General features: G+C 37.1%; 1 protein-coding gene across 2 annotated transcripts; it reads left to right on the top strand.

The window, feature by feature from the left end:
* Positions 1 to 459: 459 nt before the first annotated feature.
* On the top strand, positions 460 to 6,525 carry LOC147536997 (NAC domain-containing protein 75-like). Of its 2 annotated transcripts, none has more exons than XM_086644110.1 (7): positions 460 to 595; positions 1,516 to 1,734; positions 2,021 to 2,201; positions 2,457 to 3,031; positions 3,541 to 3,774; positions 3,935 to 4,036; positions 5,934 to 6,525. In XM_086644110.1, the coding sequence occupies exons 2-7, from the start codon at positions 1,618 to 1,620 to the stop codon at positions 6,021 to 6,023; spliced, it is 1,299 nt and encodes a 432-aa protein (XP_086500236.1). In that variant the 5' UTR covers positions 460 to 595; positions 1,516 to 1,617; the 3' UTR covers positions 6,024 to 6,525. The 2 variants fall into 2 exon arrangements, with proteins under 2 accessions (XP_086500236.1, XP_086500237.1); XM_086644111.1 differs by lacking the exon at positions 460 to 595 and adding an exon at positions 1,186 to 1,421.
* The last annotated feature ends 7,474 nt before the right edge of the window (positions 6,526 to 13,999 follow it).

Raw genomic sequence — 13,999 nt, forward strand, 5'->3', positions numbered from 1 at the left:
CAATGGCGATCTTACTTGGGATTGAATGGGCGAAGGGGAATCATTATAAGAAGATAATAGTAGAAAGTGATAGTATCAATCTAGTCAAACATCTAGACAGGAATAGGCAGGTAGTGAACTGGCAATCGTTAATCCATACTCGCAGAATTAAAGATCAAAAGAAAGATTTCGAAGAAGTGCAGTTCAAGTATGTCAAAAGAGATCTAAATTCAAGTGCAGACAAACTAGCAAAATGGGCGAGAAAGAAAAAGGAAAGTAAGAGCTGGAAGAATATCCCTTGTATGTTAGTTAATAAATATTGTAATAACATTTTGATTTAATTTATGAACTCTAGTTCAACAAAAAAGAAAAAAAAAAAAAAGAAAAAAAAAAAAAAAAACAAGCCTTGTGGGACAGTGGGAGTATAAATATATTAAATGTTTCAAGTAGAAGAAGTGATGGTGGTTCATCAAGTGTCCTGCTCTATTTGACTTGCATATTAAGTAACCCTAATAGAACCCAGACCTCTCTCTCTCTCTCTCTCCTCCTCCTCATCTCTCTGCAACTCTGAGGGCCAAAAAAAATCATGCTTTCAGCCCTCCAGCTCAAAACCCATGTGAGTTCTTATCATCTTCTTCTCTCCCCCACTCTATATTTTCATTTTTATATACTTATGTCTCTTAAGTTGTAACAAAATCATTGATAGAATTTTGTTTTCCTTTACTTTTTTGTCTTAGAAAACAAATCCCATACTTTTTCTTCATGTGATGAACTAGTTTTTATCTTACTTGATTGATAATTTGAAACTCATCAAAGATTTGTTAAAGTGGGTCTTAGTGGGACAAAAAAGAAAAATAAATCTTGTTGTATGATCCAAAGTTTTGATATGGGGTTTGAATATGTCAGTCATGGTCACAGCTAGCTAATTGGTGAAGGCAGTTTCTTTTCCTTTCCTTTAATTAGTAGTCAAGGTTTAACCAAAGTTATAGGGAACCTTTATATACCTTTGCATATGCTTATATATTTGCCTCCACTCTAAACACCCACCTCTCTCTCTCTCTCTCTCTCTCTCTCTCTCTCTCTCTCTCTCTCTCTCTCTCTCTCTCTCTCTCTCTCTCTCTAGGTGGTGAGGGTTTGAAACATCACCTTTTCCTTTTTCTCATTTGGTTTCAGTTAAAGTAAGAGGGAATTGTGGTGGTTTCAAATGGGATAAAGTACTTGAGGTGTTTATATTCAATATATATCCCTCACTATAACAGTTTCTTCTTTTGCTCTCTTTCTTGATCTTTTCTTCTCCACTATTTATTTCTTCATCTATTTTCCATTTTATTTCTAGCTTGTCTTCTAAGAGAAGTAGTAGGGTTGATCTTCCTTTTCATATTTGGATCTTTTCCTCATATTGGTTCTTGTATTATTGCTTGAGTTTGAATGGTGGCACATAGGTTTGTGATTTCAAACACAAAAAAGAACTCATCTTTTGTTTTCTTTTGTTTTTTCTAACATGATCTTATAAAAATGTATACTTTCTTCTTTCAGGTTCTTCAACTTCATTCAGAATACATGGGGATCAGGAGGAAGACAATATAGTAGTTGATAATAAGAATCAAATTTGTAGAGTGATAGACAATAAAGAGAGACATGAATAAGAATTATCATATAGGAGGTTCTAATCTTATAGATGCAAAACTTGGAGAACATCAGATGTGGGGAACCAAGCAGTGCCCTAGCTGTGGATACAAACTTGAACGGAAGCCGGTATATATACTAAACGAAATTGAGATTCTGCGCGTCTCGTTTCCCGGCTGAATCCGAGCTGGGTGATGTGGCCGGACAAGATTTAGAGAGAGACCGTGTTTAACTTTCTAAATCTTGTCCGACCACGTCACCTGACCGGGATTCAGCTGGGATACGAGTCGAGCATTCTATCATGGTTGTATATTAAATTACTAAAGTGATAATATCCATATTCATTTATGTTTGGCTTAACCTATAAGGTACTTTTTTATTCTTATTTAAATTATATGTGTATGGGATCTTACAGCAGGATTGGTTAGGTCTTCCAGCAGGTGTGAAATTTGATCCAACTGATCAAGAACTGATAGACCACCTTGAAGGCCAAGTTAAAGTTGAAAACTTTAAGTCTCACCCTTTAATAGATGAGTTCATACCTACAATTGAGGGTGAAGATGGAATTTGTTATACTCATCCTGAAAAACTTCCAGGTCAAATACATCTCTCTCTCTCTCTCTCTCTCTGAAGAAAACTATTGTCTTAAAAGGCCCAAATGAGCCCATAATGTCAAAGATGTCCAGTGAACTCACAGACGAGACTGAAATCTGACAGTGGTTCATTGGTTTTGTCTGTGAGTCGTTCAGACGTTTCCGGTGGCTTTGGGCTCCGGGCAATACAACAAGTTTCTTATACCAAAGTTGACTAACTTGGTTTTTGAAAATCTACTGTATATTATTTTCTTTTAGGGGTGACAAGAGGTGGTCTAAGCAGGCATTTCTTCCATAGACCCTCCAAAGCGTACACAACCGGAACAAGAAAGCGAAGAAAAATTCAAACCGAATGTGATCTACAAGGGAGTGAGACTCGATGGCATAAAACAGGAAAAACTAGACCTGTAATGGCTAATGGAAAACAGAAAGGTTGTAAGAAAATTCTAGTACTCTATACAAATTTCGGTAAGCACCGAAAACCAGTAAAAACCAATTGGGTAATGCACCAGTATCACTTAGGTCAGTTTGAAGAAGAGAAAGAAGGAGAGCTTGTTGTTTCGAAAATATTCTATCAAACACAACCAAGACAATCAAATTGGTCTGACCAAATCATCCGAACCATTAAAGGTGGTGGTAAAGGGAGTGGCGAGCCGAATAGTAGAAGAGAAAGTAATAGTGGAAGTTGTTCTTCTTCCAAAGAAATCGGTACCCAAAGAGATGAACTGTCTGGTGGGGTTTCTACTGGAGTTTCAAGTTACAATTCCATGGATATTCAACAACTAAACTCTGACCATTTCAGCTTTGTCCCATTTAGAAAAAGCTTCGATGAGGTACACTTGATACTATTTTACTTTATGTTTACAATAACTTTTATGGTCTTACAGAATAATTAGTAGGAATTTTCTTACCTAATTAGTATAGTTAGATGATCAAACTTACCCGTTTTTCTTCCTCACTAATAGAACTTTGAAATTCTATATTTGAATTACTTTCTAATTATATTATTTAAAGAGTTAAACTATAATTTGATCCAACAATGATACAAGTACTTCTTGTTGACTCCATCCTAATAAGACAAGTGACATTTTGATATTTTCACTCAGGAGAAAGACAAAATAACTCTCGTCTTATGTCACTACGTAGGTAAGGACATAAGACGAGAGTTTGATGTCCTTACCCATATTTTCACCAAGGATATTTTCACCAAGGAAGTACTTTTATCATTTTTGAATTTGATCTTGGTCTAACCAATATTTTCAGAAATTTACTAAGGTTTGATGCCATTTTATACCTTAAAGAGAGCAAATGAACTAATATTTTCATGGGGTGCTTCTTACAGGTGGGATTCATGGAAGAAGCAATTTCTACAGCAAGAGAATACACATCATGTCGTCGAGCTTGGGATGAAAATGAAGATCACCATCATCGTCAACATATATCAACATTTCATGTCAGCCTACCTTCTTTTCCAATCTCCTCAACTATCTCACCTCCCCATCACCATACTTCCATTGTTCTTGATGAAGGTTCCTATAATAACCCTAGTACAATTCCCCAAAACGACAAATTTCGCGTATGTATAAGCTTTCTACTTCAATCTAATACTTTTCTCGTTTACTTCGATTAGTTCCTTTTTAGTTTACATACCTTGTTTTCATACTAGAAAATTTGTTTTTCGATCTTTTGTGCTAACTTTGTCACTAATTCTCTCCTTGGCAATATAATTTCAACAGCAACAACATCATGATCATCAACATAAAGTAGTAGGAGGAAGTTCTCCTTCTGGTTTGGAAGAAATGTTGATGTTTTACACTTCATCTTCTGATATCAAGGAAGTAAGTTTCTCTTTTCACCACAAGTTTTACATCCAAAATAGGTACATTGTTGCAAATTCCCACTATATATATAACTATGAAATAAGAAAACACCCATGAAGTTCCATCTTTTCTTCCCATTTTTATTTTACATTTAAAGAGAAATTAATAATACTATGTTCAGTTCAATAAATTAGTATTATTATTTGTTTAAGCCTACAGACTTAAACGAAATCAACAATCTTAATTTTCGGGTCACCTCTCTCTCGACGGATTTTCTCACTCTCTTGCCAGAGGGTTGTTTTCATTTAGGTTTAGGGCAGGTATACCTTTTTTTTGTTTTGTTGAAAGAGGGCAGGTATACCTTGAACATTTTCTATCATATGTTTCAGTAAGAAATTATTGGTCGACTTACTTATATAAAGTAGTAGGCTAGTAGCCTAGGTTTTTTTTTGTCCAAAAATGTAGCCTAGTTAGCTAGCTTCTAATTGAAAGGAAAGGGAAAAAGGGAAAGGAGAATGGATATAAAAACTATTCACCGGGTCATAGTTCTCCTAGCAATTTGTAGAAAAGGAGGAAAATACCCCAGCCTCAAACTATAGATTAAAAAAATATATAAAAATAGAAGTTTTTCTCATGTGCAAACTTTCAAAGGATTGGAAGTAGAATCCATGATATATAAAAATAAAAAAAAATATACCCAGGGTCGGCCCAAACGTTTGAGAGGCCCTAAGCGGAAATAAGAGTAGGGGTCCTGTATAATGCATGATAGAAAAAAATTAATAAATTCTAAAATCTACTTATGTACAGTGTGGATTTGATCCTACACGTTTCAATCATGAACTACTCTCTTTACCACTAAGCTACAACTTAAATTGTGCTATAAATCTATTTCAATTATAATTATTGTTTCAAAACTGACAAACAAAATCTAAACACGAAGCCCTCAGCTACGTTGGGGCTCAAAACAGTTTTGGCTGCTTTGGATTTGGGTCGCCCCCTAATTTAGAAAATGAGAATCCGATTGGAAAACATCAATATCTAGTTTTTCTTAATCAGTGAGATCCGAACTGTAGTCTCCACAGCAGAGATACATAATCTTAACACCCAATTAAATTAGTGCTTCATCAGATGTCACTAAAGGTAATGCTCCGTTTTGCCCGAGGTCTATTTTATTGCTCACATGCGTTAATGTGAGATAGTCCCATGTGCGAAAAAGGGTAAGAACATAATGTCTAAGTCATATCCACTTATTTTCAATTGGTTTTGAATTGGATGACCACAAACTTAACATCGTATCGGAGTTAGACCCGCACGTGATAGGTTTGAAAGCCAAACGTGTCGGGCGTCACCCAAAAAGAAAAGCAATACGTGTTAGGCTCAAAGAACCCTACACGTGAGGAAGCGTGTGAGAATAGTCTTGCATGAAAGAGGAGTGGTCTAGTAACCAATAATATAATGTTTAGATCATATCTACTCATGGTAAATTGGATTTGAGTTTGATGACGACAAACTTAACATGATACCATAGTTAGGCCGACACATGATAGGTTTGAAAGCCAAACGTGTTGCATGTCACCCGAAAAGAAAAAATACGCGCCGGACTCAAAGAACGCTACACGTGAGAGAGTGAGAATACTATCACGTGAAAGAAGATTAATCAAGTAACCAAGAATATAGTGTTTAAGTCGTTTCTATTCATTGACAGTTAGTTTTGAGTTTGATGACCACAAACTTTTAACATTTACCTCACCAGTGAAGATGGGATTTTAAACTCTGTGAATCTTTTAGTAGGATGAGATCGAAGTTGAATATATAATTGTTTATTTTAGTATGTGAAGAAGATAGAGGTAGTCAGCCACCTATATATGTCTAATGACCTAATGCTTTCTAAGGTACATTATTGTTTTCCCTGCAGGAGAGAGCAATGACAAACCCACAGGGAGCAGAATGGTTGAAGTACTCATCCTACTTGCCAGACCCTGACAACCAAGATCATCATGGGTAGGAGCAAGAAAACAAAAATACTATAAAATATTACTATGAACAAGAAACCCTAACAGACATTATCATAGTCACCCTCAGTACTTGATACCCTTGTTGTTAGTTCTAAAAAAGTACCCAACAGTCTGTGTAGGGTTTCCTTCTTTTAACCTTTATTCTTCATTACCTTTTCTTTCTTTGTTGGTTTGCTTTGTATTTTGTACTTCTACTTCAACTATAGAAAATAAACCTTGTTATAAAGAATGAAAGAAGAGAAGAAAAAGTAGAAGAAAGCAAAGGCTGCGGCATGACTCACTGACAATACAAGAAGAAGAAGACCAAAAGCACAAAAGCAAAGAAAATCAATCATGCATGAAAATCATCATCTTCATGATCGAAGTATCCATCTTTATTAGGGTTCTTTATTTATTTATTTTGTGTCATTTTAAGATTTTGTTGTATGTGAAAACACAGAAACCAATGTGTTGGATCAAAGGGAATTTTATAATTGAAATTTTGGGTCTTGGGTCTAAAATTTGTGTTGGAATACAAATCTAAACCAGGTCCAAAAACATCGTCAAAACTCACATATTTGTTTGAATCGAACAAACTGATCAATTTTTTTTGACAAAATAACATCTATTGATTGATAATTAAGCGAGGTACATTGATGTTACAATGAGATAGAATGCAATTAGGAAAACAAATAGTGCTAGTTGTGTTGTTCTTCTTAGAGTTTACAGCAAGGTTATAGGCTTTACTGTTAAACTTCATATTTACATGCCTCATCAATGAAGGCATAGCTATCTTTAACAACATAGAAGAAACCAGAAGCTTATCTGAGGATGAGATAAATGAAAGAAATGAGCTGCTCACCCAAACCAACAAAGTAGCAGCTGACTTAGAAATTAAGTGGCACCAAAGGGCAAAAACAAATTGGGTAGCCGATGGCGACAAGAACACCAAGTATTACCATCTCATTGCCAATCATAAGAAGAAGAAAGGTTTGATTAGATCACTTCAAATTGGTTCAGCTACAAGTACAAATCCTGAAGAAATCAAACAAGCTTTTATTCAATTCTACTCACAACTTTTCTCGGCTCCGACTACTGTTCCTAATTGGCAAGATTTGCCTCCTCTGTATTCCCTCACAGATGAAGAAGCTCAATCCCTAGATAAGCCTATTCTGGTGGAAGAAATTGATTCAGTGATAAAAAAACTAAAACCATGTAAGGCACCTGGACCCGATGGCTATACATATGAATTCTTCAAGAAGACATGGGGAATCATTAAGAGCGACTTCATCAACATGATTGCCGAGTTTAATAATGTTGGGTTCTTAGATTGGAGACATAACTGCACATTCATCACTTTGATTCCTAAAAAAGACATCTCCAATCATCCCAAAGACTTTAGGCCAATAAGCAACCCACAAGATCTTCAACAAGGTACTTTCCAATAGACTCAAACCTTTTCTTTCCAAGCTCGTTTCGGATACACAAGGTGCTTTTGTTCCCAATAGACAGATTCTAGACTCAATACTCATAGCCTCAGAAATGATAGAGTCCATGACTAAATTGAAATCTCCGGGTCTGCTTTTCAAGATCGACATAGAGAAGGCCTTCGATAATGTTCGTTGGGACTCTATAGACAAAGTTTTGGAGAGTATGGGTTTCAATTGGAGATGGAGAAGATGGGTTAAACAAGGTATGAATTCAGCTCACTTTTCAGTCTTGATCAATGGAGAATCGAGTGGTTTCTTCAATAGCTTCAAAGGGTTGCGACAATGCGACCCTCTATCCCCCTTTATCTTCATTCTAGTAGGTGAGGTATTTTCTGGGCTAATGAAAGAAGCCATAGCATCTAACAGATTACATGGGCTCAAGATTAATGCTCAGGGGAGCGAGATTTCTCATCTCCAATTCGCTGATGATACCGTGATATTTCTAGAAGCTAAGATTGAACAAGTTCAAGCTCTTAATATGGTTCTTCAACAATTCGAATCTCTTACAGGTCTTCGCATCAATAGAGATAAATCTAATATTATTGGGGTAAATACAGAGCAAGTTTTTCTAGATGAAGTCAAAAGCACTCTGCATTGCAAACAAGAAAACCTTCCCTTATCTTATTTGGGGATGCCTCTAGGTAAATCGTCAAAATGCAAGTCCTTCTGGGACCCTGTTATAGATAAGCTTCAAAAGAGATTGGCTACATGGAAATGTAGATTTCTGTCTAAAGGAGGAAGAATAGTCTTGATCAAGAGCACTCTCTCAGCTATACCACTTTACTATCTCTCCCTTTTTCTAATGCCGGTAACCATCAGGAAGAAGATTGATAGAATTATCAAAAACTTTTTGTGGGGCTCGACTGTTAACAAGAGAAAGAATCATTGGGTTGCTTGGTCTAAAATAAATATAAGCAAAAAGTCAGGAGGCTTAGGTATTAAAAATTTGGAATTGTTGAATCAAGCCTTAATCGGTAAATGGGTGTGGAGATATGGGCAAGAGCCTCAGAGCTTATGGAGAAAGATCGTTGATGAAAAGTATAAGGGAAAAGCCTCCCTTTGGTTCCCTACAGATCAAAAATCCTCTAAATTCTCGGGTCCATGGAGATACATCTCTTCTATGATCCCAAGTATCCTCAAACATACAAAACTAGAGATTAACAGGGGCTCACTTTTAAGCTATTGGTTAGATGATTGGACCGGGAGAGGAACCCTCAAATCTAGATTTCCAACATTGTGGCGAGCCACCAAAAAGAAATTTGCTACGATTGAAGATAATTTAGGTGGATCTTTTAGCGATGACTCTTGGAATCTTCACTTCTCACGTCCGATTAAAAACTCTGAGATTGGTCTCCTTACCGCCCTCCTTGATACTACTACAGAAGCGACTACTACTCTCAACTCAATGGTAGACTCTCGAAAATGGATGCCTTCTAACAAAGGTTTTTCAGTCAAATCATTGTACCAAAAGCTAGAACAACAAGCAGAATCATCCTCTCAATCTCAAGTTAAAATCCCAAAATGGTTTTGGAACAAGGTTATCCCGTCAAAGGTCTCCTTCCTTTTATGGGCTATAGTGCATAACGCAGTCCCCACAATGGACAACATCATTAAGAAAGGTTGTACGGCTCCTAATAGGTGTTCTCTTTGCAAGTCCAATTGGGAATCATCAACACATCTCTTCCTCACTTGCCCATTCACTTCTAAAATTTGGGAGTCGATTAATCCCTCTCATCATCTCATTACTAGCAATCAAACCATCTCTCAGGTTCTGACAGAGTGGAATCCGAAGAAGGTAACAGATAGGAAATCTTTCATCCGTATATGCATACCTCCTGCCATCGTATGGGCCACTTGGTTAGAGCGAAACAACCGATTAATGAAGAAAGATTATGATAAAGAAGCTTCCATGGAGAATTTAATCACACAAGTGAAAAACTTGATTCATTATTGGGCTTGTAATCAAGAATGGAGTAGCACAACTCCCTTTAGCATTTATATTAGGAATTGGGATGTCTTGAACAGGCTTTAGACCCACTGTAGCATCCTTAGAATGCTCTTGTTGTGGTACCATGGTTGGTTAACCATCTTGTTTCCCTCCATGGTTGTACTTTTGTTTTCCAATTAATGAATCTATTTTACCTTCTCTAAAAAAAAAATATATTTACATGCAGAACAGAAATATTAGCAAAAGATGGAGCTAGCTTCTTGAGGTCATTCAAAACAAGTTTTGAAGTCTTGTGGATTGAATAAGCCACGGGTTGGTCAATCTTGTGTCGAGCTGCCTTCCAACCATTCTTCAAGAGAGGAAGAATCGCAACAAATTCAGATGGACAAATAAGCAAAGTCAGTGCCCACTTCAACCCATCGTGACTCAAGCGTGATAACCAAGAAACCAACACAACTCCATAAGCCTTTCTAACAGATCAATCCATACTTGTCCCAAAACTACAAATATTAATAACAACTCTCGGGTAGGGTGAAACATGTAATTAACATCTTCAAAGAAGAAAATTAGGTCCCAGAGATCGGAGTCGTCAGACTCCAAGGTTACCCTCCAGACTTCTCTATCGAGAGAAATAATATCCAACTGTCTACCAAAGGAAGAATAATTGAATACCTGGTAATTAGGGTCGCTGAACCGGTCTAGGTCGAAGGACCCCGCTGAATCAGCAAAACGCGGTAGCAAGGCTACCCAAGGCGAAGAAAGTGTTAATGGAATTGTACTCCAAGACAAGCAACGAAAAAATTCCTTTCGAAAAACAAAGGAGATGAAACCAGCTCCAGTAGAAGTTTGCGCAATAAAGTTAGTCAATTTACCAGGGTCAAACGTTTGGCCCAAAAGGAATAAGGCCCAAGCTCGAGTAAAAACTCCAGGATCAAAGGGGTGCCCTAGCCAGTAGCAATTACAAGCCCAATAGAAGGAAAGTAACTTGGGCCCAGTGCAAACCAAGCCCACTAAGATATAGTTATCGACCAAGGAGATTGTGGGAGGGCAAGTGTTAGGATACGTGTGACATTCAAAAGGAACAAGCTCTCCACAAGTGACACGTGTCTTGTCTTCTGCAGTTGGCCGGAGATTAGTATTGCTATCTGAATCGTCGAGCTCGGCGCCGAGAAAACCATGAAGGTCAAAGTCGAACAAACTTAAAATTAAACATTGTTCTACTACCATCCTACTAAGATTATCCTATCAAAGAAAAGAAGAGTTAGAGAGTAAGAAAAACCCTACTGAAAGAACAGATCAAAACGATGAAGAGGTACTAATTATAAAGAAGTTTAGGAAGCACTCTTTGAACCCTAATACTCTGAATCTTGAAGAAACAGAGTTACTAAGGTGGTGAAACAGATATAAGTAGAAGTAGAGTCGTAGAGATGAGATCAATAGAGATGTACGAGTAACCCTTTTAAAGGCTGGGCAAGTCATTTCCTCCGATCAAAGATCAAGCCACAGAAAAACCACTGAAAACAAACAGATCGATTCGAACACAATTTATTTCAAACCTTTTGAAACATAAATCTGAAGACCAAAACAAAATCAATTTTAAACCATTTTGAAACAAAAATAAGGAATAAAGCTGTGTAACCTTTGAAAAAGACATTGGGTGTTGACAATTTCTACAGTGATTTGCGAAAATCAAAATCTTCATAGTTTCAAGTGGTTGTGAAAGATGATGGAGGAGTTGCAACGAGGAAGAGAAGAAAGAAAACTGAAATCCTAGATTTCACATGTTTTTAGAGAGAAAATGAGTTTTACTATCAAGAGGTATTTTGAAATGAAAAAAATAGAAAATGACATGATTGATGATTATAGTCCATTACTTTAGACATAACTATATTGGTCACAGTTACACATCTTTTAACAAAAAGAATGACGATTACACATAATAAACATGACATTTTTAATTAATGGTTTTTTTATTACCAAATAACTATTGTAGTAAACAAAAATATTGTTTCACACATTAAAGCACATGGTGAGGAGTAGGGGTGGGAATAATGCTCGCAGACCCAAATCTATCCGCAGGTACCCTTGGCCTGCCTTCCTTAACGGGACCCGATGCCCGCTATCGGGTAGAACCCGTCCATACTGATGGGGAGAAATGGGCAGGCTCTAGTTGCAACCTCGTGCCTGCTGACCGCCCGAACCTGTACCGGATATTTACCCTGAATAGCCCGATTAGGTACACAGCCATAGGTGAATTCGTGGGCTGGTATTTATAACACTCTCACAAGTGTTTGCAACACTATGTTACCAGTGTGGGAGACTAAAAGATATCTCTAGCTAAAGAAATAAAGGACAGATTTTGATTGGCCTCCACCAACACCTGCCATATGACCAACTATAATATGGACACATTTAGTGATTTCTTGACAAATTCAATTTGGTTCTCAATCATGTGGGCAAATGTGAGGGTTAATTTTGCCCTATGTCCAATGAGATTTTTTTTTATGATGTTCGTGACCTATGCTAAACACATTCCTATTAGTAAAACCTATGTTGGTGGTCTGGTCCTTTACTGGAAGCACTACTTAAACCTCTCAATCATTCAATCTAACCCTAACATTATACATGCGGAGATAAAAGATACTACTAATAACATGAATACTTATCTAACGGGCTTCTACGGCTGCCCTTACAATAAAAACAAACTTCGCCCCTGGAAAATGCTTACAAACCTTAATATGAAGTTTGGACCACCCTTGGTTGGTAATAGCCTAATAGGTGACCTCAACAACATTCTCGACCCACAAGAAAAGTGTGGTGGAAAAGACACGTCTAGTTCTTCCCTCTCCGAAATCTTAGACATCATTCAACAGCTAGGTTTGGTTGATTTAGGTTTCCAGGGCAACCCGTTTACGTGGTCCAACCGACAATTAGATGGAAACCTAATTCAAGAGAGACTAGACAGAGCTCTTGTCAATGATACTTGGTTACAATCCTTCCCCAAATCTAACCTTACTCACCTCGACACCAATGGATCGGATCACAATCCGATTTTCCTAAACACCATAAACATTCATCAACCTAAACCTAAACCTTTTAAATTTATCAGAACATGGATGTCACACCCGGACTGCCATGATTTCATAGCTAACAAATGAAATGATAACTACCTTAATTCTCCTCAAAATATTCAAACAAACTTATCCGACTTAGGCAAACACCTTTCTAAGTAGAACATTTCATAATTTTAGGAGACAAAAATACAAAATTTCCACTCTCAAGTCATACAAAGAAATCGTAATAATCGTATTCTGGCTATTAAAGACCTCAATGGTGAATGACAGGATGACGTCAAAGATATTTTCAACATCTTCACTAACCACCTCCTCACCATTAGCACATCTTCCAACTGTAGTAGCTCTCCCACAATTCTAAATCTCTTCGAACCCATCATAACCCAATCCCAAAATATAGAATTGACAGCAATCCCAAACAGAACAGAGATCGATCTTGCTACCCGGTGGTTGAAAAATGATGCCGCCCCTGGTCTTGATGGCTATCCTCCTTTCTTCTACCAGGCTAACTGGGATACTGTCAATAAAGATATATACCTATTAGTTCAAAATTTCTTCCAAACAACAGAACTTCCTCCAGATATCACACACACATCTGTCTTATCCCAAAAACACCTGTGCCCCAATCCCCGACAGACTACAGGCCTATTAGTCTGCTTAATACTACTTACAAAATCATAACTAAAATTCTAGCAGAGAGATTGAAAATCCACCTGAACCTCTTCATCTCTCCTTTCCAATCAGCCTTTGTTTCAGGTAGGCAAACTTGTGATAACATGCATCATAATGGGTCAAGAAATTATCCACTCTTTCAAAAAAATGAAAGGAGCTAAAGGATATTTTGGCCTTAAGTTAGATATGTCTAAGGCCTTTGATAAAATGAAATGGAATCTAACTCAATCATGAAAGCATTCTGTCCGATCCATGTATCACCACCTTAGTTCGATTAACCAGTATCTTCCTTCGGAGGAAGGGAATTGGAATTTTATTTGGTCCATTCCCACCATCCATCGCATTCAGCTCTTCATATGGAAAATTTTCACTAAAGCTCTTCCAGTTCGTCAACGGATAGGTAAGTATATTGGTAATAATTTTATTTGTCTTAACTGTATAGAAATTGAATCTATTGAACACGCACTATTGTACTGACCCCATGCGAAAAACATTTGGTTTCACTTTATTATTATCTCGACTAATATCTCTTCTCTTTCTGAATGGATACTTTCATGGAAGAATCCTGATCAACTTAGTTGTACCGCTGATAATATTCATTTTGTAACTATTTTATGGCATATATGGAAAACCAGGTGTGATCACTGCTTTCAGCAAACCCTATACAATGTTAACACTATTTTAGAGCTTATTAAAACGTTTCCCATGGTTAGTCCTGCTCAGTTGAAGGCTCCTTCAACGACTGTAGCCAGATGGCAACCTCCTCCCCATCCCTTCATTAAATTAAATGTCGATGCATCTTT

Source organism: Eschscholzia californica, unplaced genomic scaffold (assembly GCF_041429995.1).
Source record: "Eschscholzia californica isolate CP2 unplaced genomic scaffold, dmEscCali1.0.p SCAF_5, whole genome shotgun sequence".
Taxonomy (NCBI): Eukaryota; Viridiplantae; Streptophyta; class Magnoliopsida; order Ranunculales; family Papaveraceae; genus Eschscholzia; species Eschscholzia californica.

Coding starts and splice junctions, on each gene's coding strand:
- LOC147536997 (XM_086644110.1), top strand. CDS start 1,618: ATGAATAAGAATTATCATATAGGAGGTTCTAATCTTATAGATGCAAAA. Junction 1,735..2,020: donor ACAAACTTGAACGGAAGCCG/GTATATATACTA, acceptor GGGATCTTACAG/CAGGATTGGTTAGGTCTTCC. Junction 3,032..3,540: donor TTAGAAAAAGCTTCGATGAG/GTACACTTGATA, acceptor TGCTTCTTACAG/GTGGGATTCATGGAAGAAGC.